The following is a 17,758-nucleotide window of genomic DNA, read 5'->3' as shown; positions in this document are numbered from 1 at the left end:
GCATGAGCATGAATTTCACGAGCTAACAAGACAAAGTACACTCACTCTCCCTTCCCTTTCCGGACTGTAGCCCCTAGGGATCTCCTCAGGAGGCAGGTAAGCGGCTCTAGAAAGAACAGCAAGCCCCACCTTCCTCCCCAATCCAGCCAGAACGCCCCCCCCTTCCCCCGCCCCCCGGCTCTGCCAGGGGAGCTGCAGAAACTCTCAGGCCTCACCTCCCCAGGGAAGGAGGCAGCACTGGGGTTTGCTCAGTTGCACAGCTCCACGTCCGTTAGCACTCATAGGTTCTCTTGCTCCAGCTATGTTTAGCTTTGTTTGATTGTCTTCCATGGGAACAGGACTTTTCCCAGCTCTCCGCTCCTAACAATTCATCACCAAGGACTTGAGCCCCAGATGATGAGCCAGATGTCATCTGGGTTTGTAAACATCCACCACGAGGAGAGAGAGGCCCCTTCCACAAAGGGCAACCCCACTCATTTCTGGAAAAGTGTTCCTTTTCTACCTCCAGATCCAAAGACATACCTCTGTCCCCTTCACAAGCTCGTCTGATTTTTAAAAGCTCTGGCTTAAAATACTGTAAAGATGATGGATGGTGTCAGGTGGAGACTAGACCTCTTGGGGGTGTTCCTTCGTAAGAGATGTAAATGTCTAATCATGTTGCACACTTGAAACTAGTATAATATTTTCTGTCAATTGTATTTGGAAAATAAATTCTTTGTAAAAGCTGGAGAGGGGGGAGAAGAAAGAAGCTTTGGCTTAAAACCTTTTCTGATGACTCCTGCCCCTCTGACCTTTGTCTTTGCTGAGACTCTCTCAGCAATGTGGCTTACACCATTCGGTTTAGCAATCTATCTGGCTAGTGACTTGCATTGCTCGTAAACTGCCTCATGGTTACTGGTTTCGGTTTCCTAAGGAGACAGTTCCTAACAGCAGTGATGATGATAATAGCAGCAGCAGCAGCAAACATTTATAAATGGCTAACTCTGTGCAGATATTATTTTCCACATGTTAACTCATTTTATTTCCCCAGTAGCTTACTGTGGAATGCACTACTGCATTATCACGTATTTGTGTGTGTGTGTGTGTGTGTGTGTGTGTGTGTGTGTGTTTTACAACTGAAGAAGCTGAGGCACAAAGATATTCAATAAGTTGACCAAGGTTGCAAACTAGTAAATAACTTAACCCAAGTTGAAGAGCGCTTGCGTCTTTAAAGGATGTCTTCTGGATTATCTCCTAAATCCTACTTACTCCGTCTGTAGTACCTGCCCTGTGAATTAGATTGATCATCCCTATTTTCAGATGAGAAAACTAAACTGAGGTCACACAGCCAGGGCCCTGTGGAGAAGCTGTGAGTCAAATCTAGATCTGATGCTTCCTTTATCCCCCACTGACATGGAAACCATGATTTGATTAATACCCAACTCAATCATTATCTCTGTCTATGCTCGTCTCACGCACAGCGATAGAGACATGTGCAATCAGGGGGGGGAGAAAAGATAAAGGTGTGTGAGCCAAGCTCCCTACCCTCAAGGAGTTCCCAGTCCTGGAGGAAACAGATGGCAGAGAGGAGGCACTTAAAATAACATGTTGTACCTGCTGTGATGGCTGTTGTGAAAGTTCAGCAGCCACAAAGGGATAAGGCCGGAGAATCCCTGGATTGTCACGTAGGAAAGTGAACTTGGACTTTTTGTCAAGTTTTTAACTCAAGGTTTTGTGATAGACTCTGTTGACCAGAAAATCCAACTAAGAGCACCCTGAGTATGTGGGTTCATTAGGTTTTGGCTGTGAATAATAACATCCTCCAAATCCATTACAAAGTGTTGCTATTTCCTAGGTTGCCCCTGATTCCATAAGGAGCAGGAAGAGGTGGTCACAGAATGCTGTCTGGGAATTCTAGAAACTCCTGACACAGTGAAAAATCCAGTGAGTATGTGCATGTTTGTGTGTGTGTGTTTTGGGGTGGGAAACAGAATCCGAGCTTTTATTTGGTTCTTTAAAAATAAAGTGTCATACAAAAGTTAAGAATCACTAAAATGCTACTTTAAAGGTATACTGAACATATAACTATATAACTATATAAATATATATACACACATACACATATTTAAACACACACACACACACACACACACACACTTATTTCTATGTGCACAGAATGTGGAAGGAAACATACCAAACTATTAACAGCAACCATTTGTTGTTTTTTAAGCAGAAGACTCATTTTTGCTCCAAATGTTTTTTTAACATTTTTTATTATAAAGGTGATTCATAGTATTAATAATTCTAATGAGTATGTATCACCTTTATAATTAAAAATGTTTAAAAAAATCTTATCTCTGTATTATAGCATTGTAGGTAGATCATGTTAAGAAAACCATAATAGTGAGGAAGTAGCCGTTACAGACTTTACTAGAAACGTTGTTACAATGAATTAATTGGTAAGAGTGATGCTACATTTAGCAAGCTTGGGTCATGGTTGTCCAAGCTTAGACTGCTGCCTACTTGGGTACTGTGGATGGCCAGGAAGCCCTGTGTGACAGCAGATCCATCTTGCACATGGCACCCAGAGATGGACAGTGAGGCCAAGGCCAGCGGGAACAGCATCAGGCTTCACTAAAATCACCAGCAACCTCTGTACTGAGATAGATTTTCATGAATGCAGGTTGCAAGTAAAAATGGGCCTTCCTGCCCCCCAAGATCACATATGAACACAAAATCATCACTGTAGGAACTGTCATCATCCAAACATAATGAGGTAGTTTTTACAAGTTTTGTGGGACCTGGCGGGTAGAATATGGTACTGGAAGACGGTACCCTGACATCTCTTTCTGATCATGGCTTTGTGCAAGTCCTCTGCCCTGTCGTCCAGATGTTTCTCCATTTTCACAAGACAATAAAATAGCTTCTACCAAAAGCCTGCAAATCAGTCATTCTGAGATCAGTGCCAAATCTTTATCATGGTTCTAAAAATATCCAGAATATGAATCATATGAAGTCCCCAAAATTATTATTTTTAATATAAAGAGTACAATAACAGCATTAAAGATTTTAACTACTTTCACCTTTCAGTCTGAATTTCTTTTAAACAGTTTAATCTCTTATTCTACGTATGCTATCAAATCCTTATTATCCCCTTTTCATTTCTCCCAGCCTTCATCCTATGAATCAACAAAACTTGAAACCCAATACCAGCAGCAAACATAAAACTAGCTAAGAACAGGTTTAAAAAAAAAAAAAAAAAAAAAAAGAGAAGAAAGAAACAGAAGGTCTAATTATAGTCCTTGGTGAGTAAACGATATAAATACCCATATTCTGCTACCTGCTCATAGGTTTAGAATTTTATTCTGATAGGATATGTAGTGAACTTGTAACATGTCACTTGGTACCATTATCTGACAAGAAGCAGGCACAGGCAGCTTCCTTTGTAACAAAGGCTAGCTCTGTCCAGCATACAGTTGTGATGCTATATAAGAGACAATTATGGCCAATCCCCAACAAGGGAGAATTCACTGCACTTAGATAAAAATTGCTATTTCTCAAATTTTGAGGTAAAAACTATATACTTTGCAACTCGAATTAAGCTAATTATGTCCTATTTGGGTTTTCTCTTCTGCTGAATAATTCACCATCTAAAATATTTAAAAACCTTGATTAGGAAGTTGGTCAGCTAAGAATCATTAAGGTGGCCATCCCTTCTAACATCCTGTTCATTTCTGAGCTGATTCTAGAAGGTTTCCTTCTATGTCCTTGTCCCTTTACTGGTCTATAGATATTTATTGTGCACTTCCAAAAAAAAAAAAAATACTTTCTAACATTCTGTTTAACATTTATTTTCATTTAATTTCTATTTATATTTATATTCTGTATTCCAAAGTTTCACCCAGGTCTAAAAAAAGAACATCAGTAACTAATAGCTAGTGACAGGTATTTAAGATTCCAGGTACTCAATGTCATCCTTGGCTTTTCACTGCCTTCTTGCATTTAGGGGAGAATAACTTAAACTAAATTTTAAAATGCTGTCATTCTTTTTAAGAAAATATATTTTATTGATTTTTTTACAGAGAGGAAGGGAGAGGGATAGAGAGTTAGAAACATGGATCAAGCTGCCTTCTGCACACCTCCCACTGGGGATGTGCCCGAAACCAAGGTACATGCCGTTGACTGGAATCGAACCTGGGACCCTTCAGTCCGCAAGCCTATGCTCTATCCACTGAACCAAACTGGTTAGGGCACTGCCATTCTTTTTGAATCATCATTGAAATAAGACTGGGGGAAGAGAGAGTTATATAAAGGAAAGGGGAGGCTAAAATGGTGGAATTTAAGCCTTCACTGAAGAGTTGATAAGAATCAGAGCTCCCAAGAAAAGCCAGCACTGATATCAGGCTAATCCTTTGTTTCTTATCAACATGAAACTACTGAAGTCTGGAGTTTCTGTCGGACTTTATTCTGAGAGCAACTTTTGGCTTTTGACTAGACTTTTTCTGAACAGGCAAGTTAGAGTGCTTATTGCTCAAGCGATGACAATTTCTACAAGGCCTAATTCAGGCTGAGATTATTTTTACTTTGCCCAATATTTCCTGAATTTAAAATAAAGCGGTTTTACCGTAGGATTACAGAGGTAGGAAACCTGGTGGGATCTGCTGGAACCCTTATGCGGTTTTCTTCTTCCTTGGTTTTTCAATGACCTAGTTGGGGGGTATAATAAAAAAGCCAATCCCCAGAGAGATGTCCTGGTTTAAGTATGTGTCCCTTGCAAAAATTTACCAAAACTAGTCCCAGAAAAATACAAAAACAGATAATACCCAATTAGGCAAGAAGAGGAGTGTTTTATTCTCATATTTTCTTAGAGGGAATATAAACTGATATAACCTTTCTGGAAAGAATTTGTCAGCGTTTATTAAAGTCTTAAAAACAGTCTGCTCGACTGTCAAACTATAGCGGGAAGGTGAGGGAGGTTGGGGGTAGGGAGGCTGTAAGAGATCAACTGAAGGACTGTATGCATGCATATAAACATAACCAATGGACACAAGACAGGGGGGAGGGGTTTGAAGGCATATGGGAGGGGGAGGCTGGGGGGAGGGTCAAGGGGGAAAAAGGAGACATATGTACTACTATTTGTAATGCTTCAAACAATAAAAAATAAATTAGAAATAAATAAATAAAAAACAAACAAAGAAGTCTGCTCCACTTCCAGGAATTCATTCAGGGAACTTCAACTCTTCTCCCAGTTCTAGCTTTCTATTATCTCTCTAGATTAGAATGATGAGTCATTTAACTGTTCTTAGAATGTTCTATATTTTCACAATCTGTAATAATAAAAGGGTAATATGCTAATTAGACCAAATGTCCTTCCAGAAGCCTTTCCAGACGAAGCTGGACGAAGCTGAGGTTGCGAGGGTCGAGCCCCTTACATGAATTTTGTGCATCAGGCCTCTAGTAAACTGATAAACATGTACTCCTTCAGTAATCAGAACTAAAACAATCACTGGTGAATATAAAACACAGGCAAACACACCCTGTCCAAAACCACTTGCATTAAAAAATGCTTAGTGTTAGCCCTAGCCCCTTTGGCTCTGTGGAGAGAGCACTGGCCTACGGCCTGAAACATCCCAGGTTCAATTCCGGTCAAGGGCACATGCCCAGGTTTCAGCCTCGATTCCCAGTGGGGGATGTGCAGGAGGCCCAATTCTCTCATCATTGATGTTCCTTTCTTCCTCTCCCTTCCTCTGATTAAAAATACAATTTTTTTAAAATCACGCTTAGCCGAGACCGGTTTGGTTCAATGGATAGAGCATTGGCTTGGCGACTGAAGGGTCCCGGGTTCGATTCCGGTCAAGGGCATGTACCTTGGTTGCGGGTATATCCCCAGTAGGGGGTGTGCAAGAGGCAGCTGATCGATGTTTCTCTCTCATCAATGTTTCTAACTTTCTATCTCTCTCCCTTCCTCTCTGTACAAAAATCAATAAAATATATTTTAAAAAATAAAAAATAAAAATAAAATAAAAACACGCTTAGTGTTAACCTTCAACAACCAGTTTCTTTTATGATAATGATGAAAACTTCAGTGTACATGAACAGTTTTCCCAACGACCTAGTTGGAGGGTATAATAAAAAGCCCATCACTGTGGCTACTGCTTTGGTAGGATGACCTACACCGAGCTTTCCCTGTGGGCCCTTGGACTGGTCCTTCAGACTTCCACAAACTTTGGAATGTAAGTTAATACTTATGTGGTAGCTAGAGTTCTTCCTCCCAGACTTCTGGAATCTCATTATCTAATGAAATATTGTTGACCTCCATTTTACAGCAAGAGACATTATCTAATTCTTCTGGATCACATGACGGTAGCCCTGGGAACAGAGAGCAAATTTTAATAGTTTGCTGGCCAAACCACATTACCCTACTATTTTAAGATGTTTTCCGAAGGGTCCACAGGGGCTGCATTTAAAGCCTTCTGGTTATTGTTTGCTAACTTCTGGGATGGTTTTAATCAGGGAGGAAACCAGTATTTTCAGCTCGGGGGTTGGGAAGGACTCCTAAAACATGTCTCCAAATTGATTTAGGAGAACATGCTTAACAGAAGAGGACTTATTCCTGCCCTGGAATAAACTCATTAGAACTGATATATGATATAAACACAGACCAAGAGAACGACATTTCTTTTTTAACACGTTATATCCCAAAGGCAACTGAGGTTTCTAAAGTTTATCAGTATCAAGTTACAAAACCTGTTCAACAGGGACCGTCACTTTCATATACTGGTTGACAGCTTCCTCCTCTTAGAATAACCTTGGTGTTTCGTACAATTTCTCTATTAGGATCTAGTTTTTACACTAGTTTTTTTTAAGACATTTTATTTCTTTTTTAAAAATATGTATTGATTTTAGAGAGAGAAGGGAGAGGGAAATAGAGATAGAAGCAACATCACTGAGAGAGGAACACTGATTGGCTGCATCCTGCATGCCTCCTACTGAGGGACAAGCCCACAACCCAAGCATGTGTCCTGAATGGGAATCAAACCAGTGACCTCTTGGTACATGGGCCGATGTTCAACCACTGAGCCACATCAGCTGGGCTGAAGACATTCATTTGAAGAGCTTTTATTTGATGACTCAAGTAAAATTTTTCTTTCTTTTTTTTTAAACATATTTTATTGATTTTTTACAGAGAAAAAGGGAGAGGGAGAGAGAGTCAGAAATATCGATGAGAGAGAAACATCAATCAGCTGCCTCCTGCACACACCCCACTGGGGATGTGCCTGAAACCAAGGAACATGCCCTTGACCAGAATTGAACCTGGGACTCTGAGTCTGCAGGCCGACGCTCTATCCACTGAGCCAAACCAGCTAGGGCTCAAGTAAAATTTTCTTAAAGAACCTCACTTCACCTCCAGTGACATTTTTCTCTTCCCACAGTCCTAACTTGAGGTCAGGGAGTCCCTTTGTGATGAGATCAGTTTTTTTCTAGGTTCTAAAAAAGCTCATGTTTCTCAGTAGCTCAGATCAAACCAGATCCCCCAGATTTGGGTAGAATTAATTCAAATTCCAGAAGCATCTCTGGTCTTACTGTCAAGGGTCAGCAAATCTCTAGGCCTCAGCTCAAAATACACAGTATTTGGGCAGCCTTGTATTTGTTTGTACAAAATGTTTTCTAATTCTTGTATAATTTATCATGTACATATTCCTAAAATCCTACTCAGGAACAAACCACCATAATATGGGTTTCTAAAGTTGACCCCCGCCAATCTGAATCCAAGTCTCTGGGGATTGGGTTCTGGACACCTCCTTTAAAAAAAAAAAAAAAATGCTGTTACAAGTGCCTCTACATGCTGAAGTATAAGAGCCTTTGCAGTAAAACAATTATAAGAGTAAATGGAAAAAAATAAGTTCCAGCAAGCAGAGGCAGGCAAATTTGAACTTGAGGATTTAATATTAACGGGTGAATAATATGAAAAGAAAAAAGAAAAAGGAAAAAAAAAAAACAGATCACGAACACCTTTGCTTCAACAAGTCCATTTTCAGCTAGGCTGGCTGCATTAGTGTGCTGATACTTTCTTCTACCTCTGACAGCTTCTTCAGAACTTGGTTGACCTTGGCCTCATCAAATTCCAAAAAAAGAAATTCAGATTCCTGGAAAACATAAAAGGGTGTTTTAGCTACAAGAGACTCTCAAGATAGCCAAGGCTCTGGATCTGGTTTGACCCAATTCCAAAAGCCTGGGGCCCTTACCCAGCAAGCCTGGCTCAAGTCTCTTTATCCCTAAGTGATATGTTACCCAGCACAGCAAATCCAGCACAATGCCCTAAGTCAAACTACTTTCCTGAGATGTTTCATAAGTGGTAAAGAGGTATTCAAATGTCAGGTGTTCTCATTATGAGGCATCTGAGAAGCTCTTATCGTCTACCATCATACTTAACCCCTCTATAATTTTTAAGGTAAGTACTAAATATGGCTGCTTTTCACTAAACAAATCTTAGGTTTACACTTTTCTTGAGAGACAAGGGCAAATCATATATCCAAGAGTAACTATGATCAAGACTTGTAGGAACAATAGTCATGTAATTTTAAAGCTGTATGAATTATTAGAAATCATATCACCCAACTGTCTTGTTTTTTAGATAATGAAATCGAGGCCCCAGGCATGTTAAATGACATGCCTATTGTCTATCTCTCGGTTAACCTTGGGGCACAGAGAGGTTAACCTGCATCACAAAACCAGGAAAAGGCAGAATCAGATTGTGAACTCCAAAGTCCGTGCTGTCTCCACAGCACCTGTCCGGTAGTATAAAACGGAAGAGGACTTGGGTTGGCTCTGTGTTACCCTGGGAATAGGGCTAATTTGGATCTAGTGGTTGTACTAGAGATTGTGACGGGTGGTGAAAAACTCAGTGTATGTGGACAGTTTTCCCAACGACCTAGGTAAACTTAATTAGAAAGTTGGACGGCTAAGAATCATTACTAGACCCAAGTTGGGAAACATCAATCAGATCATTGAAAGATAATCAGATCTTGAAACAGCTATAAATATTTCTAGGGCTTTTCTACTTGCTGCAAGCTGGCTCTCCCCAGATTTCCCTCAAACACATTTCCTTTAATCACTGGTAGGATCAGTCAGTCAACCCTAGATTAGGTAGACATCAAAGACAAAAGCCTCTGAAATATGGTGACAGAAACTTCATGATCACTAAACAAGTCCTAGGTACCCACTGGCTTGAGAGACATGGGCAAATCACATATCCAAGAGTATGTTCAAGACTCTTAGGAACCATAGCCATGTAATTTTAAAGTTGTATGAATTATTAGAAATCATATCATCCAACTGTCTTGTTTTTAGATAATGAAATCGAGGCCCCAGGCTAGTTAAATGACATGCCTATTGTCTATCTCTCGTTAACGGCAGAACCACAGATCAGTGATCTCCACATTTTCCTCTGTAAATACTGTGGCCTTTCCCAAAGTGGCAGGTAGAAGAAGACCACTGCCTCTTCAAAGGGAGAAAGCCATTCTGTCATCACCTAGAAGAATCTTCAGCAATTGATTCTGAAAAAGTACCTTTGCTGCTGCTAAGCTGCTGTGCTGAATCTGTACTGATGGCACTGAACACCCCCAGGAAACATGAATGCAGAGGAAAATGAGAGTTATTTCCAGATGAAAGTCTCCCAAAGGAAGGGAAGGCAGCTTTCCCTGAAACAGGAAACTTTCTCCTCAAACATGTATTTGAATAGGAGAGGGGTATAGTTCATATGTGAGCTTAGAAACTTCCAGGTTTTCATTTAGTTTAAAGCAAAAAACAATTATTAAAAAAAAAAAAAAAAAAAAAAAAAAAAAAAAGGAAGCCAGCTGTGCTTGAGCTTTGGGAGGAGTAAATTTATAGCAAATTAGGCAGTTCAGCTGGCTACATTAAGAACAGGCCTCGGATTTGAAAGCCTCTTATTCTTTTTTTTTTCTTTTACATTTTTTATTAAATTATTATCTGTGTACATATTTTACCATTGCTCCCCCCTCTCATACATACCCTCCCTCCCCAGAGTTTTGTGTCCATTGGTTGTACTTATATGCATGTATACAAGTCCTTCGGTTGATCTATTATCTCCCCCAGATCTCCCTACCCTCCCTGCTGTAATTTGACAGTCTGCTTGTTGTTTTACTGTCTCTATATCTATCTTTTGGTTCATCAGTTTATAATGTTCTTTATTATCCATAAATGAGTGAGGTCATGTGGTGTTTCTCTTTCATTGACTAGGAAAGCCTCTTATTCTTCATTCAGTTTTACTGAGGTCTTGAGCTTGACTTTAAAATGTTTTTTAACATCTGGCTTTTGAACCAATGGTCTAGAAACTAATAACTAGCAGAGTCTAACATATATACTTAGGAAACTGGCAGAAAAGATGATGTATTCCCTGTTTTACCTTGGAGAAAGTTTGTTACAATGATAAATCACCTGGTTTTCCATTTATGTGGGAAGAGATTATCAAAGACAATGATCATAGAGACAGGAATATGTAAGCAGAGTTTATTAACAGCCAGGATCTTTTCTGATCAGGGTCATTATTTGTTGTAGGTTTTAATATTAACATTATTTTTTATTAACCCTCTTAAGTATTACTGAAACTCAGTTTATTTTATTTATTTTAATATATTTTTATTGATTCCAGAGAGGAAGGGAGAGGGAGAGATAGAGAAATACCAGTGGTGAGAGAGAAACATTGATCAGCTGCCTCCTGCACAGCCCACACTGGGGATCGAATCTGCGACCAGGGCACGTGCCCTGACGGGGAATCGAACTGTGACCTCCTCGTTCATAGGTCAACGCTCAACCAATGAGCCACGCTCAGTGTATTTTTAAAGAAAGTCAAATACTGAAGAGAAATAGCAGGCTAGATAAAGAAAAGTGCAAAGTCAGTTTGGCTCGGTGGTTGAGGTCACAGTTTGCTTTCCCGTCAGGGCACATGCCCGGCTTGAGGGCTCGGTCCCCAGTGTGGGGTGTGCAGGAGGCAGACAATCAGCGATTCCCTGGTTAGGGCAAGCCTAAGTCTTTAATGTTTTAGCTGAAACTCATTTCCTATCAGGGTCAAAAAATGTAAATGATTATTAATTTATCTGTACTAATAAAAGGCCTGTAGCCGTGACGCTGTAACTCACAGTGACCCAAGACTGGTCACCAGGAGGCTGTGTGCGCAGTGAGGTGCTCTCGGGTGGGCAGGTGGGAAGGTGACTCTGGGTTTTTCTCCCCCCCACCCCACCCTCGCACCTCCCCGCCTCGCGCACCACGGACTCAGTCTGGGTCCTGCCTGGGTCTGGGTCTCGCTATAATGTACTGAATAGAATTACTCAGTAGAATTATTCAGAATAAATTCAACATAAAACAAACTAGAAATCCTAAAACCTATGCTCTATATTCTTATTTTCCATGCAAAATTTTCACAAAGTTTTATTCCCAATTTATTGGCCATATTTAGCATTATAATACAACGTTGGCGATTTCTAACATGCTGTGGTTTCCTTGAAATTCTAAAGTTGGGGGATGTATGGTGAGAGTGACAAAGGGTGCCTCAGGATCCCGCTAAACTGATACTGACTCAAGTAGACCAGATTTCATAAGGCTTGCTCCTAGTTTTTCTTTTGGTTTTGTTATTGGGAATGTGGCTCTTGGTTCTTGGGTTCAACAAAGAAAGAATTCAGAGCCAAGAACTCTAGTGTATGAAGTTTATTTAGCAAGCAAAGCAAAAGCACACTTGAGGAGAAGGAAAGAGTGGGCTGCTCAGAGCTGCCCTAGCCTTTCAGAAAGAAAGTCACGGAGGCAGAAAAGTGATCCAGATGGTCCGTGTGACTCAGGGAACAAATGACAGGGCCAAAAGAAGGGCCCTTGGAGCGTAGGAGAAAAAAAGCAAAGACACACACCTGAAAGAAGGGGCAGGGGGGGAGGGAGGTTTAAGGCACAGGTGTTCACGAGACAAGAAAAAAAAAGAGAGGGGGGAAGAGAGGAGAGAGGGAGAGAAAGAAATGTTAAAAAGATCTCAGGGGAGGATCTCAATAGAATATTCATCAGCTTATCAGGAATGTTCTTTAATACGCTGATACATCAAAATGAACATACAGCATCGGGGCAGAGGTCATTAGTTGTTGCATCCAATCCTGATGTCAGCCATAGGCATTACTTCACCAGGTGTTGCTGCTTTTCTGGGCCTGGAGCTGAGACACAGCTGAGGACTAGATGTTATCTTTAGTTTGACCAAAACTCTGTTTCTGTGGTTTACAGACCCAAAGCTTTGTTCCTATGAAAGATTACCTGTTGCTGATCAGAACCTCATGGTCCGAAGGGCTTACTGCTTAAGGGAGTGGTTGTACAAGGGAGAAGGAGGCAAGTGAGTCAGGGTGTAAGAATGGGGCCCGTCTCAATCACCTATCTGTCTCAGTTTCCCCATTCCACTTCCCAAGGAATTTTCCTAGCTTCTTACTATCCTGCCTGTTTTATTTATTGATGCAAAGAGACTCTTGGCTGAGAAAAACTTTAGCCATAAGGTCTATCCCACTATTTGGTCTGTCACTTCATAAACCTAAATTAATCCTCTGCCACGGCAGCTCTGGCACTCTGTCTTCTGTGTTTAACAACTGGAGAGAGAACAAGAACATGCAGGAGGTGTCCATAATGTTCTTAGAACAATTGGGACTAAGAGAATTCACTCTAATAAATGAAAAAGCAATGCCCAGGCATTGCTCACTGGTTAGAGGGCCATCACTCAGACCGAAGGGTCTTGGATTTGATTCCCAGTCAAGAGCATATATCTCAGTTGCATGCTTGATCCCCAGCCCTGGTGAGGGATGTACGGAAGGCAGCCAATCGATATGTCTCTCTCACATCGAAGTTCTCTCTCTCTCTCTCTCTCTCTCTCTCTCTCTCTCTCTCTCTCCTTCCCTTCCTTTCACTCTCTCTAAACACCAATGGAAAAATATCTTAAGGTGAGGATTAAAAAAAAAAAAAAAAGGAATTCTTATTCCAAGTATTTCTTTTCCTTTAGTAACAAGGACTACTGTTCTCAACCTAGATGTCTTTAAAACATAAGTACTCTCAGAAGAAGTATTATAAAAAGTTATTAACACCTTTCTATTACTTAAATCAGGAGACATGTGTTCTTCCAGGAAGAATGAACCCAAGTAGCCTGCCTTAAAATACATGGTACCTACCATTAAGAGGTCTAAGTAGGGCACAAAATATAAAAGAACTAGGAAAGTACCAAAGGCAAATCCTTCCCTTACCCCATAACCCATATCAGATGCACAGATCCATAGGTGAACTATATTAAGTAACTCAGATCTCTGATCCATACTCTCCATGCCTTTCAAATCATCTGATCTCAGAAGTTGCCAGGCACCAAGAAAACCTAGGGAATCTTACAAAGGGAGCATTAGCAAGATAATTTCAATGAAAGCCAAAGGTTGAATTTACACACACACACACACACACACACACACACACACACACACACACACATATTCTTCTGCTGCTTTCATTTTTATCTGCAGACTCAGAGCCTGTGAGCCAATAAGGCAATAACAATGAAGAACACAATCCACTCAAAGTTGTTTGAATTTCTAAGACAGAAAGTAGGAGTATGCCAAGAACAGGACCCTGAAATTCTTTTGGTTTAGGTTTCTTAGCTGGAAAAAACCTAGAACCATGACTTAGAAGAAAACTATACATGCCTGTACTGCCAATGTGTGGTTAAAAGGAATATGAATTTTGGCCCAAGCAACCCTGACTTGTTTCTTAAAAGGAGAAAATCGTTTTGATTTTGCAAGAATGAGTGGTTCTTTTGGGGGGCTGAATGATGTACTGCTAAACCAAGACCATGACTATTCTTCTTCTCCCCAACCCCCACCCCGGCCCAAAATTTCCAAACAACCTGATATATACTCTGATTCCCATTACAGCCCAGTGGACAGTAAAAGGTAGAGGACCATCAATCTTCACTTTAACACTAGCAAAGAAAAAAAAGAGAGACCCACAGATTAATCCCAATTATTCGGAGACCAGAATTCCCAGCTCTTTGATTTAATCCACAGCCTGCTAACTATTTACATCTGCCTCTGAATTTGGATAGTTTCAAACATGATTAGTGTAGTACATGTAACAGAGTAGAATGGCAACTAATTAAAAATGCCTGAATTTATGCTGATTTACATAAACACCAGGACTTAAGCATTTAACAAAGGTATTTAGAAACACCCAACAAAAGAAAAGAAAATGGAGCCAAGTTATATAAACACAAAAAGCTCAACAATTAGATCTTTGGCTGTTTCCTATGTTTTTCAAAACATTGTGCTCCAATCCATTTTCCAACTTTTTCGATTTTCAGCAGGATTTAATGTTTAGCTATTAAGATTCCTGTATTTTGAAAAACTTTGGCTAAAAAAACATTTGGGTAGAAAACTATTTTAGGTGCTCTGGTTGGATCTGCAGGAAACCATACTAAGCTTTTGGCTGAGTAGATCTAGTTCCCATGTGAAAATGGACAAAGAACCAGAGGAACAACTGCTAAACAGCTGGAAAGGCAAATCGCACTGAAGGAAGGATAAATTTCACTTAAACCTTAGAGAAACTAAATGACAAAACTCTAACTTAAAAAAAAAAAAAAGTGTTGCTAATATTCAAAGTGGGCCCCTCCTCATTCCTGATGAAGTATATTCCAGAGCAAACTCATTTGCAAACAACTTTGACAAACAAACTAAAATATATTTGAATGACAGAAATAGAGAAAATGAAAGACAAAGCAGAACTCATCCCGAGTTCCTTGTTAAGGCAGCATCATCCGTCAGGCAGGAACAAAGTATGCAATGGCGCCTCCTTTCTAAGGGGTTCTGGGATTGCATTTTTTCTCCAATAAGAGATCACTAACTTGCTCTGCTTACAGCACCACCTCTCAGTTCTCAGCTTTCTCCATGTGGTTTCTTTCAAGTCAATGACAGCATAATTAAGCAGAAACAGGCATAGTGAGAAAGCAGCATTTTCCTTGGCCCTTCTCAAGGAGGAAACAAATAGGTAAATAGGGCAATAATGGAAAGACCAAGGGTAGGACTTTCAAATTAAAAAAAAAACACTATTTGGGGTGGGGGGGGCTTAATAATTTTTTTTCTGCGGTTATGGGGAAAGTGGACTAATTTTGTTGTGTTTCCAACAAATTTCAAATATAAGTTACATTCTGAGGTAATACTAGGGGTTGGAACTTTAATATATTAATTTGCAAAGGACATAATTCAGTCCATACAATCCCCAATGCTTAAGAGGATAGTATGTCAAGCATTTGGTAAGTATTTGCAGATGGTGATGATGATGATGACGAACTCACACATGATTCTAGGCTTGCTGTTCATATCATACAGAAAAGAATTTATAATAGTCCAAAAACAAGAAAGCAGATATATACAAAAACTATCTGAGGATTGCTCAGGTATGCCAGTCCAATTTGGCAGAAGACATATCACTGAACTTGATGTTGCAATGTCATTTAAGCTATGGGGGCTACCAAAATAAAAGCTGCCAGGAAAAGAACTAGAAAATGGTTTAAAAATAAATCTCTCATATGCACCTTGCCTCTTATGCACCTTGCTGCTAACATCCAACCCTGAAGACTGACTCAGGGTCTGGCACAACATTTTGTGATAAAATAAGGGAGGGAAGGAGAAAGGATTTGTAGTCATTGCATAAAGTTATAGTCACTAGTCTCTCTATAACTCTCAATAAACTTCTGGAAGAGACAAAAGGGAGTAGATTGCATCTTTATTATATAGGGTTTAATTCTAATTCACTTACGTTGCTGAGCTTTTGTTCACATGCAATAATCATCCCTCACATTAACCCATGCTTCATAGTTTTAAAGCACGCACCTCACTTGATGACCACATGCATGACCTCACTTGACCCTTAGAACAAACAGCCCTGTGAACTAGAAAGAGTCCAAGGCAGGGATAAGTTCCTTTAGACAACTGTAAAAGTGACAGACCTTTTCAATTTGACCCAAAGCAGATCTTTTTAGCTATATTCGGCAAGAAGACTTTGTCGGATAATGCAATGGATTTTTGTATACTTCTGATACAATTTATATAGGAAAAGAGCCCACAAATCTAGAAACTAGAGATTAAAATTTCAATCATTTGCAAAAGACAGAGCAAGTAGTCAGGTCCTAACTGAAGAAAAAATAGACTTTCTTATTTGTCCACCATTTATTCAACAGAGTTCTGAAGCAGACCCTGGGGGAAAATGACATGCCACAATTTTTTTTAAAATATATTTTATTGACTTTTTACAAAGAGGAAGAGAGAGGGATAGAGTTAGAAACATCGATGAGAGAGAATCATCGATCAGCTGCCTCTTGCACACCCCCTACTGGAGATGTGCCCGCAACCAAGGTACATGCCCTTACCCGGAATCGAACCCAGGACCTTTCAGTCCGCAGACCGACGCTCTACCACTGAGTCAAACCTGTTTCGGCGACATGCCACAATTTTTATAAAGTCAGTTTGGAAAATAGGAGTAAGAGAGACTGGGGAGAAAGTGTGACAAATCTAAAGGCATAAGCAAATTCAGAGGGATACAGAAATTATAATAATGATAATATTAGTAGCAATGATAACTAACAATGGCTAAGGTTTATTGAACACATTAAAAATGCCAAGCATTACTCTAAGTACTTTACATGTACCACTTCATGTTGGTGAGGGCAATTTTATCTCACTTTATAGATAATGGAAGTGAAGAAGGATGATCAACTTGTGTAAGACAACACAGGTGGTAAGTAGTAGAGCCAGTTTTAAACCCAGGCTTGTCTCACTCAAGTTTGGGCCCTTAACCATTTCACAATCCTGATACACATTCATATATAACATAAACATCATCACAGTCACTGAGTACCCACATGTGAAAGTTATTCTAGGATTCAGTTAACTTGAACAAAGACTCAAAGAAAAGCTGAGTGCTGATAGTATGATTACCCCAAGTCAACATAAAGTATCCTATATAAACATTTGGATGGGCAATAATTATATCTTGGTTGCATAGAAAGATTTTCAGCTTTAAGTGTAATGAGATGACAGCACAACTAAGTTAATATGTGCATGTGATCCAGGCAGAGAAGCATATCATAAAGAGACTAAGTCCTTATTCTAAGGCAAGACAGACCCTTTATTCCTTCTCTCTTTCTGTGTGTTGGGGGGTGGGGGGAGATAGTGAGAATTCAGTTACATATATAGTTCATTTCTCCATCACCAGGAGAGGTGGAGGCGAAGTTTACCTTTGTTGTTCTACAGACTAATGTGTGGAGCTCCTTGAACTCTTCTTCCACTAACCCAAATCATAGTCAGCAGAACCAAAATACTTTGCTTAAACTGGGGATTCTTTCCATTAATAATCAGAAGGAATTCCTAATTCTACCTTGTTATCTAACCCAAGAACACCAAGTTATTCACCTTGAGAAAAACTCCATCAGCATTTATAAGAACTTTTGGGATATAAAAAAGATAAATACACTCAATTGTGAGTTTAAATCTTTAATATCCTTCATATTTAGCCCACATCTATTCTCTGGCCAAGTGTAACCGGGAATAGGTGGAGTGAAGGGAAAGAAAGCTCTTGCTAATGCCCAAAATAGCATAGTGTAGTCATACATAATTGCTTGACTAAAACCGTAAAGACAGTGCAGGAAGCATGTACACTGTTATAAGCAAACAAATAATTAGTAAAAATAAATAATGCTAACTCTACTTTG

The 17,758-nt window shown here is 39.8% G+C and overlaps 1 protein-coding gene across 1 annotated transcript in view; it reads right to left on the bottom strand.

The window, feature by feature from the left end:
- Positions 1–7,907: 7,907 nt before the first annotated feature.
- Positions 7,908–17,758, bottom strand: part of COMMD1 (copper metabolism domain containing 1) — a 37,020-nt gene continuing 27,169 nt past the window's right edge. The window contains exon 2 of the mRNA XM_036436116.2: positions 7,908–8,126. Within this exon, the coding sequence (XP_036292009.2) occupies positions 8,019–8,126 (108 nt within the window). The 3' untranslated portion in view covers positions 7,908–8,018. The remainder of the gene's footprint in view (positions 8,127–17,758) is intronic.

This window comes from Pipistrellus kuhlii, unplaced genomic scaffold (genome assembly GCF_014108245.1).
Source record: "Pipistrellus kuhlii isolate mPipKuh1 unplaced genomic scaffold, mPipKuh1.p scaffold_m20_p_13, whole genome shotgun sequence".
In the NCBI taxonomy this organism is placed as follows: Eukaryota; Metazoa; Chordata; class Mammalia; order Chiroptera; family Vespertilionidae; genus Pipistrellus; species Pipistrellus kuhlii.
This window is presented reverse-complemented; position numbering and strand designations above follow the sequence as displayed.